Source organism: Rattus norvegicus, chromosome X, assembly GCF_036323735.1.
Source record: "Rattus norvegicus strain BN/NHsdMcwi chromosome X, GRCr8, whole genome shotgun sequence".
Lineage (NCBI taxonomy): Eukaryota > Metazoa > Chordata > Mammalia > Rodentia > Muridae > Rattus > Rattus norvegicus.
This window is the reverse complement of record NC_086039.1, coordinates 19028013-19043747: the sequence shown is the minus strand read 5'-3', so window position 1 is coordinate 19043747 and position 15735 is coordinate 19028013. Positions and strand designations below refer to the sequence as shown.

The window sequence follows — 15735 nt, the reverse complement described above, 5'->3', positions numbered from 1 at the left end:
AAAACTTATTTGGGATGTTGCCTATAATTCATGTAGATGTTCCCACTCAGGTCAGGGTGGAAGGATTGTGAAATTTAGACTGTTGACCGTGGAAAGTGATAGGGAGGGTGTGGTAGGACAGGAAGAACACACCAGAAACCACTAGAAGTTTCCCTGGCCTTCTCCCACCCAGCAGGAGGCCTTGCCAGGTGGAGAGAGGTTCAGCCGGAAGTTGGATGTGGTGGGGGATTGCTTACAGCTGGCCAATCAGAGGCTAGAATTTGACCAGCCCCACCCACTCTGCCACTGTATCCTGTCTCTACCCAGCATCCTTTGCTGGGTCTTGGGAAGCCACTTCACTGGGCACGAAGCCTTCGAGAAGCCACTTCACCGCGCGAAGCCACCGAGAAGCCATTTCTCTGAACTAGTAAGACGCTGTTAAGCCGATATGGCCTCATATTCAACTCCAAAGAAGGAGCGGACTGCACGTAGAGGCAGTGTCAGGTCCCAAGGTAAAGCCCCCGTCACAGTCTGCAGTGACACCTCAGCGGCCGGCAGTGCTTTCCAGGGGCTCGAAGTTGACTTGGGGGAGCCTGACATCTTCTCGTCTCAAGGTAAAGCCCCCGTCACAGTCTGCAGTGGCACCTCAGCGGCCAGCAGCGCTTTCCAGGGCCTCGAAGTTGACTTGGGGGCGCCTGACATCTTCTCGTTTCAAGGTGAAGCTCCCGTTGCTTCGGTTCTCGCAGTCTGCAGTGACACCTCAGTGGCTGGCAGCGCTTTCCAGGGCGTCGAAGTTGACTTGGGGCCGCCTGACACCTTCTCCTCTCAAGGTAAAGCCCCCGTTGCTTCTTCGGTTCTCGCAGTCTGCAGTGACACCTCAGCGGCCGGCAGCGCTTTCCAGGGCCTGGAAGTTGACTTGGGGGCGCCTGACATCTTCTCGTTTCAAGGTGAAGCTCCGGTTGCTTCGGTTCTCGCAGTCTGCAGTGACACCTCAGCGGCCAGCAGCGCTTTCCAGGGCCTCGAAGTTGACTTGGGGGCGCCTGACATCTTCTCGTTTCAAGGTGAAGCTCCCGTTGCTTCGGTTCTCGCAGTCTGCAGTGACACCTCAGCGGCTGGCAGCGCTTTCCAGGGCGTCGAAGTTGATTTGGGGCCGCCTGACACCTTCTCGACTCAAGGTAAAGCCCCCGTTGCTTCTTCGGTTCTCGCAGTCTGCAGTGACACCTCAGCGGCTGGCAGCGCTTTCCAGGGCCTGGAAGTTGACTTGGGGCCGCCTGACACCTTCTCGACTCAAGGTAAAGCCCCCGTTGCTTCTTCGGTTCTCACAGTCTGCAGTGGCACCTCAGCGGCTGGCAGCACTTTCCAGGGCGTCGAAGTTGACTTGGGGGAGCCTGAAACCTTCTCCATGGCTATTGAAAACCTGGGGACATTTTCTGTGCCTGACAATCAGCCTTTTGACCCTGAGGGTAGCTTTGGCCCAAACATACAACTTGGACGTGTTAGGCCCATGACGAGAAGCCAGAGAGAGCTAGGCCAAGCCCTGAGAGGCGAAAAAGACAGCAACGAGCCCCCAGCTCAAACAAAGAGCTGTAGAAAGAGGAAGCAGCCCAGCCAAAACCTAACGACAAAAAGTCTAGGTGCACTTCAGCTTCCGGAAGCTCTCGAGTTGCCCCATAGGCTTCAGCTACCATCTTCTTTGAGCTCTCAGCCTAGCAGCAGCCACCATTCTGAATATGCAGTGGGGAACCTAGACTCCCCAGGGCCTACTACCCTTAGGAGCACCACCAGGTCAGGCCCTGTGTCTACTCCAGCCCCTATGGCCCTCAGCCAAGCCTTTCTGACTGTTTCTGGTCCTCCCAGCAGCGCCTCTGGGTCCAGCAGTGATGAGAACGTCCAGGAACTCAGTCAACAGACCATTCTGCAGGCTCCTGATGATGGAGTTTTCTGCAGGGAACCTGACTCCAGAGGCAGTGTGATTCCCGGAGGCTGGGTTCTCCGCTCACGTGTGGTAACATTTGGTCATCATAGCCCTGCACTGGTCAGCCCTGAGGTTCAGCCCGAAGTCCACACCATAGGCTGGAATTTACGCCCTCGGGCCACTCCACGGATTCCTGTTCTTCACAGTGGTCCCCCGGTGTCCAGTCCTGATACAGGCAGCCGTGCAACACAGAGCAGAAGCCGCAGTCGCAGTGCATCCAGGCCCGGCTCTGACCACCGACGACGAAGCCGTGAAACAAAGATGGAGCCGGAGCCTGAGCCTGAGCCCAAGTCCGAGTCTGAATCTGACCACGAGCTCGAGTCTGAGTCGGAGGCCGAGGCCGAGCCTGAGTCGGAGGCCGAGGCCGAGCCTGAGTCGGAGGCCGAGACCGAGGCCGAGTCGGAGGCCGAGGCTGAGCCTGAGTCGGAGGCCGAGCCTGAGCCTGAGTCGGAGGCCGAGCCTGAGTCGGAGCCGGAGGTCGAGCCTGAGTCGGAGCCCGAGGTCGAGGCCGAGGTCGAGCCTGAGTCGGAGCCCGAGGCCGAGGCCGAGGTCGAGCCTGAGTCGGAGCCCGAGGTCGAGGCCGAGGCCGAGGCCGAGCCTGAGTCGGAGCCCGAGTCGGAGTCAGAGCCAGAGCTGGTGGAGATGGAGCCTGGCCCTCGCAGCCAGTCACAAGCAAGGCCTTTCACCTCTACGCCTACACTTCCAAGGAGATCTTCACATGCAACCGCAAGCTCTCCTCCAAGGCGTCCAGTCCGTATGCGGGCCTCTTCCCCTTCTCCTCCTGGTAGGCTCTATCCTTTGCCTGGGCAGTATGGTGAAGGTGCCAGTTCTTCCTCCTCATCCACCAGTGAGCTCTGTGTTTCAAGCCCCCATTCTTTAAAGGGCTCTTCACCTCCATTAAGTGACTTGAGTTCTGTCTCTGGTCCTAGTCCTAATACCCTTTGGCGTGCCTTGATACCTGACCTGGATAACCTCCATTCCTCCTCAGAGAGGGAGTCAGAGGAAGAAACAGGATGACCCTCACTCTCCTGCAGAGGGGGAAGTGTAGAGGATGTCCCTTATTCCACCCTTGCTGTTATTCTTTGTGTGTTCTAGCAGACTGACAAAAGGAATAAGCCCTTATACAAAGTTGGCTGTGTGGTTGATAATCTGAGGTTTCTAGGGTTTCTACCTATTCACCAGTAGTCTGAGCAGTTTTGAAGTCCCCTGTTCTCCTCGCCCCAACTATTTAGCACTTATAAGAACTTTGGTTCCATTCAGTACCCCCATTATCTTTAAAACAGCTTGGGTTGTTTATTTGTTGTTGGGTTTGGGTGGGGCTTTTGTTGTTTTTTATCTTTTGCCTCTGAGTTGCTTTTCTGTAATTAAGTATTTTTAATAAAGTGTTAAGTTTTATTTTAAAAATTTAATCTCTTTATTATTGTACAATTTTATGATTTTATATTTGGAGAATTAAGAAGCATCATTATTCTGCTAGCTGACTTTTTAAAAGGAAAGAAGGAAAAATATTCCCCTGTCTGAGATGGAGGTCTGCCCAACAATTTACTACTGAAGATCACCGGTGTAGCTTTTTACATAGGTGATTTGTTAACTTGGATAAAACCCTATGAAGAGTCAGAAAAGGGGGAGGGTGGCATGATCTCAAGTGGGGAGGAAAAATGGAAAGCAGGGAGGCAGGGAAGAAGACGGAGGAGGAGGAGGAGGAAGAGGAAGAAGAGGAGGAGGAAGAGGAAGAGGAGGAGGAGAGTGGGTCCAGTGCTTGAAGATAGGGGCTTCCATTTCTATAGTATAACAGTATTTATGTATTGGAAGTGGGTAGGGAGAGGGGAGAAAGGGGGTGGATTTTGGGAGGTCTGGGATGAGACTTAGTCATAGGAAGACTAAGGTTCTGGTAGTCATCAAGTGGTTGAGCATGTATTGATAAAAAATTTCCATCGTGAACATGTTGGTACATACCAGAGGCAGACATTTGGAGAGAAATGCATGAATAGTGTGTTTCCTTAATCATTGGAATGGTATAAAGTGTAAATAAAGCCAGGAAAATCCCTCCATCCCCCCACCCGCCATATACTTTCTCCTCTCTTTTTCTAGTATATGATCCAATACAAGCATAGACCCTGGTTTAGTCCTAACCCTTTATATTTTAGAAAGTAATTGTTTTTTATTTAATTTTTTAAATTTTATTTAATTTTTTACACTCCAGATTTTATCCACTACCCCCTCCATCCACCCTCTGACTGTTCCACATATCATACCTACCCCCTTCTCCACAAGGATGTCCCCACCGCACTCCACCCCCGCCCTGCCAGACCTCCCCATTCCCTGGGGCCTCCAGTCTCTTGAGGGTTAGGTACATCTTCTCTGACTGAACCCAAGCCAGGCAGTTCTCAGCTGTATATGTGTTGAGGGCATCATATCAGCTGGTGCTGCCTGGATGGTGATCCAGTGTCTGAGAGATCTTAGGGGGTCCAGGTTAATTGAGACTGCTGGTCCTACCGGGTCACCGTCCCCTTCAGCTTCTTCCAGTTCTTAAGAAGCACTATGAATGCTTCCGAAGATCTGATATTTCACACAAAAAGTGTCCACTAGGACCTAGTACCCTGCCACTTTTTCAAGAGTTTCACGTGCCCTCATTCCCTGAGCATGCTTCCAGGGATTTCAGATCTCTAGTCTCAGTCCTTCTGAAGGTGTCGTAAGCACAAACACACACACACCCCTTACTTCCAGGCCCCCGAAGTAGTCATGAAGATAGCTTTGGTAACAAAGGGCAGAAAAACTATAGGCTGAGGCATTTTCAGGGTTAGGTGTGAGACATCTCATGGAAAATGGAAATGAGAAAACATGAGTCATGACATTCATTTGTATTTTTCTATACACCAAGAAGTTTAGTGACTTGCCAATGCGTATAAAAACTTGTAGCTTCAAACCAAGAGTTTTGAGAATTCTGCGTCTGCTATGCTGTTACTCCAGCACCTGTAGTGTCCCTTGAATTTCTCTTGCACTTGCCTGGTAGTGAAAACTCAAAGCTTTTCCAGGTTCATCTGTTAATTGCCAGTGGTAGGCTAATTTGTGTTTCTCTCCTTATCCTTTTGGAAACTTTCCACCAGCGGCCCCTCAATAGGCACAGGCAATTGATTCCAGCAACCCCACTGGCTACGAAAACAAAACAAAACAAAAAACCCAGAAAACAAAAACAAACAAAAACCTCATAGATGCTCAAGTAAGCTTAACGAATGAAATAATAACCAATCACTGTGGTATATGCTTGGGGTCCTGGCTACTCGAGAAGAACCCGAAGGGGATTGCTTGAGCCCTGGATTTTGAGGTCAGCTTGGGCACCAGAAGACCACAATTCTAGAAGAGAGGAAGAGCATACAGGATTTATATTAAAATCTCTAAGTTACCTAAAATTCTAAATTCAGTCCTAAGTAAGAAGGTATGAATATTGTTTGGGGAATAAGGGGAATGCACTCATATTTTTTCCAGTTACATTTTTACTCATAAATGGTTTTGATAATGCAGTTGGTTGGATCTGTGGATGCAGATCCCACAGGTGCAGAGCATTGACAGTTTATCTTCCCTCCAACATAGATACTGATGTATACATAATGTGATGGGTAACGCTTTTTTTTCACATTCACCTGAATCTTTACGTACTAGATGGTATCTTACAACCTAGATTTATTGAAAATATCTGTGCCCTGGTTAGTTGGTTTGTTTTTTATCAGCTTGACACAACTGAGAAGTAACACAGCTGAGAAAATGCTTCCATGAGACTGGCCTTCAGTGAGCCTGTAGGACATTTTGATTAATGATGCATGTGAGAAGGCTCAGCTCACAACAGGACCAGTGTGTTGGGGTGGAGGTGTACCACCCCTCAGCAATAAGCAGCTTTGCTCCTCCGTAGCTTCTGCTCTGCCTTCCTTTGATGATGGATCTGTGATGCGTAAATATAATCCAAATTACCACCCCTACAGTTGGTTTGAGTCACAGGGTTTTATAACAGCAATAGAAACCCCACAATAACATACATTATATGTTGTTCTCTGTATTTGTTTTGTTTTTATGTGGGCTTGGGGCTAAAGGCAGAGGTTGGGGAGTAGGGGGAGTCCTTAGAGTCATTTCTGTCACCAATTTCTCTACTCCCAAATGTCCTCACTCCTTGAACAATGTGCCTGATGATACCAACAGGCCGTTTATATTTCTAGAAATAAAACAATGGATTCCATTATCTTCACGAATGGAATAAAGTAGAGAAAGATAATATTTAGATTTAAACATGAGAATAAAAACTCACTAGATATATGTGCCACAAAATCTTTGAAACAGAGGGCGTAAGGGTTTTGGAGGTTTTTTGTTTTGTTTTGTTTTTATTTGCATGTTTTGTTTGTTTTCAGATACAGTGTCTTATAGCCCAGGTTGGCTTCAAACTTGGTAGGTAGCCAAAATTGATCTTCAGCTGAGCTTCTTGTCTTCATCTGCAGAGTACCAAGATAACAAGCATGTGACAGCAATATCTACTTTATGTGGTGCTTAGGATCGAACACAGGGCTTCCTGAACACTAGGCGAGTACCTTACCAACTGAGCTACTTTATTAGCCTTGGAACACATATTTATTGTTCTGTTTCCTTTTTGTAAGTAGCTTTACAATTTTCAGTGGCTAAGACTAGAAAGAGACTATTTATTTAATCATTTATTTGTATGTGTTGCCAGAGATCAAACCTAGAACCTCACAAAATGCTAAACAAGAATTCTATTACTGGGCTACACTCCAAGCCCCCAAAATAGACTATTTCTAATGCAGTAAGTGTACACCTTATAATTAATGGAGAGCCAGAGCCAGCATTTATTTACAGTTTACAGTTGTGGAAAGTAAGGAAAGAGGCAGTTCTATGAGCTTCAAAATCCCAAGGCAAACCAACTAGCTCTACAGTCTGTTTTGAGATTTGAATTCTGGTTTTTGATTTGTCTCACCGTTACTTGACAAGCTGGTTAATCTGAAATCCTCTGGCCTTTTGTCACTGGCCACAGTAACAGTGAATACCCCCAAGACTATAGTAAGGATTAAAATGGACTGGGTATCTGCCTGGCATAGAGTGATGGTTTCAGTTTTACTAAGATTATGATCACATGTACTGAGATTTATTTTTTTTTTATACTACAACATCTGGATCTTCAAACACTTCATTTGTCTGCCAAACAACAATACTTTAAAATTTTAATTAAATTTATTTCTAATATTTAAAGTATAAAGGACTTTTCACAGGCTAGTGAGCAATGTTTTTGTGATATTGAAGATATCTGAATAAAATGAAAAAGAAAGTATTATGGCTCTAAGGAACAATGATTCTGAAATTAGTAGGTCTTTTCTAGTTCTTAGTTTCATCTCAGTTCATTGTATGCTTTCATGTTAATGGATTAACATATATATATTGGGTTAATATTTTTGACTGTAAATTACATTATACCTTACAAGTAAATCTAACAGATATTAATCATGATATGCTTATAGGGGTAAATGCTACTTTGATGTTTATACACACATAATGTTTAATATGCAGGACATCCTTACAAAGTATATTTTCACAGGGATCCCATTTTAAGGAATAGAAGCAATATAAAAATAATACTAGCCAGGCAGTGGTGGCCTTTAATCCCAGTACTCAGGAGGCAGAGACAGACAGATATCTATGCATTTGAGGCCAGCCTGCTTTGTGGAGCTAGTTCCAGGACAGCCAGGAACACAGAAGCCCTGTCTCAAAAGAATAAAACAAAACAGGATAATATGAAAACTTTAGATTTTGTAATTGTCCTTTGTGTGCTTCCTTTGTTAAAGAGATGGCATAGTCTGCCCTTGCAAAAAGTACTATTTCACTCAGAGTGGAGGTTTGCAACCTTCATCTACTATTTATTGTGAAGTCTGTATTTTTAAAATTCAGTCAACTCAAACTTCATATGGAAAGTTAAAAAATCCAGGGCAACAACATTAACTTCAAGTCGCATGTAAAAAAATTGTAACATGTTATAATTTATTGTAGAGGGAATATTAAAATATCTATGCAAGAAAGGGTTGAGAAAGTAGCAATAATTGGGCCTGCATTGACTTAGCTTGTAAAGGCACTTGCTGCCAAGCCTGAATACCTGAACTTCATCCATGGCATCCCCACAGTAGGTGGAGAGAACTGGCTTTGGCTGATTGGCCACGCACTTACATAATGATCACAGAGATAAATATGATAAAAATGTAGCAGAATGTGGCCATAGTTTTCTTCCTTGGAATTCTGGTGCTGTGTCTGTAGCTTCCTTTTGTGTCTGCCTTCTCAGTGATGGTCAGTCTTCAGAAATAGCTATTACCTGGGAAAGGGGACTTAAATGGTCCATCTCAAACTCCTGCCCCACTCACAGCTGGGCACAGCTTTCACCTTAAGAGTTCTGTTGGAGAAAGTACCAGGGTTATCTGAAAGTCTTTTGTAGTCTTTCTCTGAAGGTTGCTCAGTAATCTATAATGTATAGGGCTGGTTTTATGAATATATGACCTGTGCAGTCATATAGGTCTCCACTTACTATGAGGTCATATTGTCATGAAATTCCTAATGATGTTTAAACAAGTGGTCCTACATTTTTTTCTCTTCCATACAGTGTATCATGTATTCAAGGGTGACTTCAAACTCTATTTGTAGCTTAGGATAAACTTGAACTCCTGATCCTCCTGCCCCAACCTTCCAAGGGCTGGAACCACAGTTGTTTGCCACCAGTACTAGGCTGGAGATTTTATTTTTCTCTGGACTTCACAATCCTGATACTATAGTTTATAGTTTAAAAACGAATCCAATCACCAGAACCCCAAGAAGTATAAGAGAGTGGCTGGGAAGGAATAAAAAAAATGTCATTATACAAGTGAACGTCTAGTGACACAAACTGTGTAGAACACTGTAGGGAGACAGACCTGGGGTTAAAAGGTGGCCAGATTTCTGCCTTGCTGTTTGACCTTGAGCAAGTTGCACAATCCTTCCTCCTTATCCTCGCCCCTTCCTTTTTTGGTCTCCAATTGGGTCAGTAATAGTATAGTAGTATATAGTAATAGTAATAGTAATAGTAATAGTAATAGTAATAGTAATAGTATCTGCTCACAGTCAAGTTACATAGGAGCATCCTATCCTGATCCTAGCCACCATCTCTGGTTCATGCATTTCCTCTGTTTCCAGAGTCCCTTGATTTTAACCACATCAGAGCCCTCATTTAAACTGTTTGCAACTATCTTCTGTGGACCTACCTAACTACTGAAGTACAAGAATTTTGTCCATTCAAGATTGATTGGGGATTTTCCTTGTGTCCCAGGATCCCATAAAGAGTTATTCATTGAAACAATGCACATGCTTGCAAAAATAAAATTTCACAAATGCCTTGTCAAAAATTAGTTTTGGAGGAACATATGAACAAGGAACATATGAACCCATAGAAAAAAAGGGAGAGAAAAAGACCTATATCTTGTACCTGATTGCATTTTTAGAATCAACAAGAACCAGAATATTGGAACTAGGTTGTGGCTCAGTTGGTAAAGTCCTTGTCTACCATACATAAGTTTCAGGGTTCTGTCCCCAGAACTTCATAACCTGGTATGGTGGCGGCATATTCTTGGAGGTGGAAACAGGAGAACCAGAAGCTCAAAGTTATCCTTGGCTGCATAGTGAATTTAAGGTCAGCCTTGGTATTGCAATCATACAGTGTCCTCTGCTATATTACTCCATATTATAAAACAGTGGTTCTTTTCAAACTCTACATTGTCCCAGCAGACTGTTCTATCAGTAGCTTTTTACTCTATTTTGAGGGAGAAGGATGATGACTGTAGCCCCTGGGTGGACCCCAAACCTACCACATCTTTCAGGTGTCACCCATTCAGCACAAACTGGTCACTAACCCCGGAGAGTAGAAGCGGAACTTCCCTGTAAGCTGATTGGTCCAAACTGAGGCCATAGGGGCACATGGACATATTAAAATCCTACCAGGAAAAGTAAGACCAAGAATTTATTGGACATGGAAGACCAAGAAAAGTATGTAAGTCTTTCATATGGACCTAATAAAGACACTTAACAGTGCAATGACATGGTGCTACACCAGCTTGTTATCTGATAGACAGTGTGTATATCAGGGACAGAGGATTTTCTGGCTGTTCCTGTTGCTTCTGTTTTGCCTAGTCTGCTGCTAGTGACACTATCTCCTAGCAACTGAACTCAGCAGTTTCTCAAACCTGATTCCAGCAGTTCAGCAGCAGCAGTTTCCCCATCCCAGCACCGATCCAGTTCCTGATCTTACCAATACAGACTTTTTTTTCAGTCCACTTCAGAAACCTCTTGAATGTTGATTGTGTGACCTGTAATATGTAATATTAGTAATTAAGTTAGGAATTGAAAAAACCCAGAGTGACCTAGACCATGATTCCAAGGTGGGCAGAGTTTAAGGCAAATTGCTGTCATGGAAACTGCTGTGCTTTGTGGATTTGTTGTGATTCAGTACATTCTGATATTGTGGAAAGACAAGTGGGTCCTGTTCATCTGTGTTTCTAGCATAGTGTAGTCATGACACTGTGCTACATGAAACTTGGTCTCTTAAAACAAACAGACAAACAAAACTATGTTCGTTATATTTTCACTTCATAATGCAATTGGATCTGTGGTAGTCTTCTTACTCATTTAGTCTCAGATACTGCCTTAAATATGATGTTGTAAATTTCTAAACACATTACTGCTGCTCTGTTTAGTGTTTGTTAGATGGCAGCTAATCATATCACTTTATTTTATAAGCAAGAGGTTAAAGTAATTATCTGTCTTTTAATATTACTACAAGGTGTTGTGTGTGTGTGTGTGTGTGTGTGTGTGTGTGTGTGTGTATTTGTGTTTGCAGATCAGAGTTCAATTTTGGGTATCATTCTAGAATTCTCCACCCTGTTTTCTGACACAAGGATAGACACAGGGACCTGCAACTCTCTAATTATACTAAGCCAGCTGCCTGGGGCAAGCACTTCACAGACTGAGCTATCATACTAGGCACAAGACAACTATTCTTTTTTATTTTATTTATTTTTAAATTGGGCGGTGTTTTATTTTCCTTTACAATTTAATAAATACTTCTTGATGACTGCACGTAGGATAAGACTGCTTGGTAGTTCAGAAAGATCACAGTGATGGTGTTTCCCGACAGTAGTCAGTTGAATGACTTGTATGATGTCACTGTCAAACTAGCAAGACTGTATTTATGCACCCATCATTTTCAGAATAGTTGGTAACTTGGGCACACTTTCCCCAAATCACCTTGCCTCCTTGTGATCCAAGGCCCAACTCCCTCACATTCACTTCAATGACTGTACCTTTGGAGATCACACCCAGGGTTGTGTATAATGGGGATGAGGGATTCTTTTTCACACCGAGTACAGGCAGGCAAAAGGTTGCTTTCAGCTCAGGGTGTGTGACATGGGCTTTTTTGAAACGTAGACCCATTGACCTAATGAACGTTTCATATTTAGGTGGTTTTCTTGTAAAAGCATCACCAACAAAGCATACTTTTATAAACATTCTCTTCCATGCCTTCTTTGTTCTTTTCCCTGTTCAAATAACTTTCAACACTTTTGTTTCTCCTCAGGCACTAACTTTGGGTAGAGAGGGACCTTGCATTTTCCCACCTTTTCTTTTTGGTTTCTGCTTAATCATGTTGGAAAATACTTTTGCTCTCTACTGCCCCTCTCTGTCCAGCAGATAGGCAGGGACTGTCCCCTGTGGCGACTTCTCAGTCATCCTTCTGCTTGGTGTTTCTCTTTTCATGCATCTTAATAGTCTTTTTCATTTGTATTTTCTTAACATGGTGCTGTTTATGGTAGAGCTTAGCCTTCAGGCCATTTTTTTGCCTTCTTTGAATGTTCATGGGCCTCCCAACCTTCTTTCTTTCTCTTTTTCTCATGGTAGTCCAAACAATATTCATATCGTTTGCGGTGCAATTCAATCAATTCGTTTTGTGGCATGATGACAGCTGTGAAGCAGCTGTCCATGACCTCCTGGGTTTTAAAAACCTCTTAATTTCTGGGTGTCGCTGGCCCACGAGCCTGCTTCACTCAGTTCCATTCTTTTTAAAACTTAATTTAATTTTTTCCTTCAATATATTTTGATACTATTCTTTTTTTCTCTGTCAACTCTTCTAAGATCCTCCCCACCTTCCTAACATTATGTTCATTCTGGTTGTTTCTCGGGGGGGGGGAGGAGGGGGAGGGAGAGAGAGAAGAGAGAGAGAAAGAACGAGAGAATGAGAGAGAACAGAAAAAAAGAAAAGAAAACAAACAAACAAAAATACTAAAACAAGTTGAGCAATTACTGCAACTCCTCCTGGGCATAAGGCCTATCCTGGAGTGTGGTTGACATACCTGATAACACTCGGTGGAGGAAACTGATTTTCCCTGTGCCAGCAGGTAACAATTGCAAATAGCTTCTCGGTTCGTCCTGACACCCCAGGTACACTTCTTCTTCTCAATGCTCGGACTCCCATCTGCTTTGAACTGATGCAAGCGTTGTGGGTGCTGTCACAATCTCCGAGTTCAGGTGTGCATCAGTCCTGTTGTGTCTGGCAGACCACTGTTTCCTTGGAGTCTTACATCATTGCCTTTCATTCTTACAGTCTTTGGTCTCTTCTGAATACATCCCTAAGCCTGGAGGCTGCAGAGAGGTTTGATAAGGATACTCCATTTAGGGCTGGGTTTTCCAGAGTCTCATACTCTCTGCAGTTGTGGGTCTTGGTGTAAATTCACAGTCTGATGTTTATCTATACAGATGTGGATGATTATTTTATTGGTTGTTATATTTTTTGTCTCTTAAAAACAATTTTTTTGTGGAACTAGAAATACTGGAGCAATTACTTAACAGTGACATAAATGGTTCCTATGGTTAATATGTATTTGATGTTTTGTTTAATAAGGATAGAACTCGGGGCCTACCCTATGTTAGGAAGTGTGCTAGAGCCTCAACTCAATGTTTCAAAAGAAGTTTCTTGTAAAGAAGTTATTTTCTCAACTGTATGTAGTTTATTCTCATTGGTAGTATAAAATTACAATTCTACATATCTGCTAATACTTGACAAGGGCCAAATATTTTAAATTCAGAAATTTTATAGATGTATAGTGGTATCTCATTGTGGTTCTTATTTATTTTTATGTTGTTAGTTAACTTTTGATTTTTGAGCTGTTTTTACTATGTAGGTCAAGATGGTCTTGAACTCTTAATTTTCTTTTCTGTCCTCCAAATATAGGAATCACAAGTCTGTGTCATGATGCCAGGCTCGTTGTAGCTTTTAACATCCATTTACAAATGGCTTATGATGTTGAAATCTTTTCCTATGCTTCTACATCAATACATCAATTATTGGGTGGTTGTCCTTTGAATTCTAACAGGTCTTTTCATGCAGTCTCACTCCTGTATACAAGACTGGCCTTTAAAATCAAGATAATCGTCCTGGCTCAGCTTTCTAAATTCTGAGATTAGAGACAAGACTTGCCATACCCTGATCATCATTTTATGCTTTTTGTGCTGTCTATGGAGAGCACTCAATCTCAATTTTGTTGAGTTCTAATTTATCAATTTCTTCTTTTATGGATCCATATGCTTTTAGTACCACATCTAAGAAGCTTTTCTGGAACTCAATGTCACAGGGTTGTATGACATATCCTTTCCTGGGAAGATGCTATACATATGTCTACTCACCCCAGAAAAGGAGGCCATGACACACCAAAACATGTATAGATACCACCAAAGTCCAGTGTGGTGGACCGTTTAGTTTTGTTGGGATTATTTATAGCAATATAGGTAAGGGGCTACTTTCAGGAGTAGAATAACTCAGACAGCTACATTATCGAAGCCAGCCCCAGCATGGGTGGGCTCACAAAAGCTGAGAACCTGAAGCACACGGCACAGCCTGTAGACAACTGAACTGGTTGGAGATTGTCCTTTCCAGGAGCAGCTCGCCTGGTTTATGTATCCTCCAGGCAGCAGGGCTTGTCTCAGACTCCTTTTTCGAAGCTCAGCTTCCATTCATCAGGGGGGCGGGGAAGGTCTCTCAGCTTCTGTTGTTTACTCTAGTAGGGAGAGGCCTAGTAATTCTGGTCAGTTTCTGGGACCTGTTGAAGTTATTTTGAGTGGGTTACCACCCTGCTCAAAGAACTTCCCTGAAGGATAGAACATTTCAATCAGAGGAAGTGTGTGTGTGTGTGTGTGTGTGTGTGTGTGTGTGTGTGTGTGTGTGTGTGTGTGTTGTGGTGAGTGCCTGTAGAGACCAGAAGAGAATGTTAGATCGTCTGAGAAGGGAGTTAACAGGCAGTTATAAGTCTCCCAACTTGGGTGCTTCCACCTAAAATGGATCCTGTGGAAGAACTTTTAACCAGTGAGCCATCTCTCCAGCAACTTGACATCATTAAAAAAAAATCTATGAAAAAAAAAATCTGTGGAGTGTTTCCTCTGTCATTTGGCTAGATGTTTATAATTTTTCCTTACAGAAACAATTTTAGTTTAATTGGTTGTTTTCATGTTTAATTGTAACAAGATTCACTGTAAGCTTGTTTATTTATACATTCATTGCATTTTATTTCATTGATTATTTTTCCTGATTGTTCTTCCTTAATTTGCTTGATTTATATTGCATTTTTTGTTTTATAGTTTTATATCCTAACGGAGAAACCAAGATGATCAATTTCTGGTTTTGCTCCTTCCTAATGTTAGATTTCTTTGTATTATAATTTTCTCTAAGTATGGCTTTAGTGGCTCCCACAAATTTTAAAAGAAATGTTTTGTGTTCATTGTGTTAAAAATGTTCCAAATTATCTTTTGAATTAAAAAAAGGCCTTACTATATTACCCCCTTTGGCCTAAAACTTACAATGTAGGCCAGGCTGGTCTTGAACACCTACTTGATTCTCCTGAGGTAGCTTCCAAAATACTGGGATTATAGTCCTTCATCAATATACTTGGTCTCATTTGATTTCATTCTAAACTCAATGATTGCTTAGAATTATGCTGTTAAAGGCACTATGAGAATTATATATGAAACACATGTAAGAACGTGTTATCTAGCCAGTTATGGAGGTGCACACCTTTAATCCCAGAACTCGGGAAGCAGAGGCAGGGGGATCCCTGTAAGGAGGCCAGCCTGGTCTACAGAGCAAGTTCCTAGGCTACACAAAGAAACCCTGTCTCAGAAAAAAAGAAAAGAAAAAAAAAAAGAAAAGAAAAAAGAACGTGTTATCTAAACTCATGATTTCATTAATACTTTTCATCTTTGAAGATTTCACATATTAATACAAAATATCTTTTGGTGGCGGAGAAAATTTTTTTACAAATCTCAGGTCCCACGCCACCCTAGAAAGAAGTCAGAGAAGGGAAACAGAGGCAGGAACTGGAGCAGAAGCCATAGCGGTATGCTGTTTATGGGCTTGTTCCTCTTAGCTTGTTTCTTATCATAGCTTGCTCAGCTTGTTTTCTTATAGGACCCAGACCACCAGCCCCGGGAGGAACCACCCACAATGGGCTGGACCGTCCCCTCATCAACCATCAATCAAGAAAATGCCCCAGAGACTAGCCAGTCCTATGGAGTCATTTTCTCTATCAAAGTTCCCTCTTCCCAGGTGACTACCTTGTGTCAAGTTGACTTAAAAGTAACCAGCACAGGTTCCCAGGCATGGGTCAGTACAACAGTAACTTTTGCCTAAAGTAATTGTCTTCTCCAAGGCTTACTGCCCTGGTCTGCTAACTTAG

The 15735-nt window shown here is 43.1% G+C and overlaps 1 protein-coding gene and 1 pseudogene across 1 annotated transcript; one reads left to right on the top strand and one right to left on the bottom strand.

The window, feature by feature from the left end:
- The first annotated feature begins 284 nt into the window (after window positions 1-284).
- Window positions 285-3351, top strand: Ezhip (EZH inhibitory protein). Its single transcript, NM_001401246.1, has one exon. The coding sequence runs from the start codon at window positions 428-430 to the stop codon at window positions 2969-2971; it is 2544 nt and encodes an 847-aa protein (NP_001388175.1). The 5' UTR covers window positions 285-427; the 3' UTR covers window positions 2972-3351.
- Window positions 3352-11185: 7834 nt separating this feature from the next.
- Nsa2-ps18 (NSA2 ribosome biogenesis factor, pseudogene 18) lies at window positions 11186-11967 on the bottom strand (annotated as a pseudogene).
- Between the last annotated feature and the right edge of the window lie 3768 nt (window positions 11968-15735).

Bases quoted from the DNA above. Each gene is read 5' to 3' on its own strand.
- Ezhip (NM_001401246.1), top strand. From the start codon at position 428: ATGGCCTCATATTCAACTCCAAAGAAGGAGCGGACTGCACGTAGAGGC.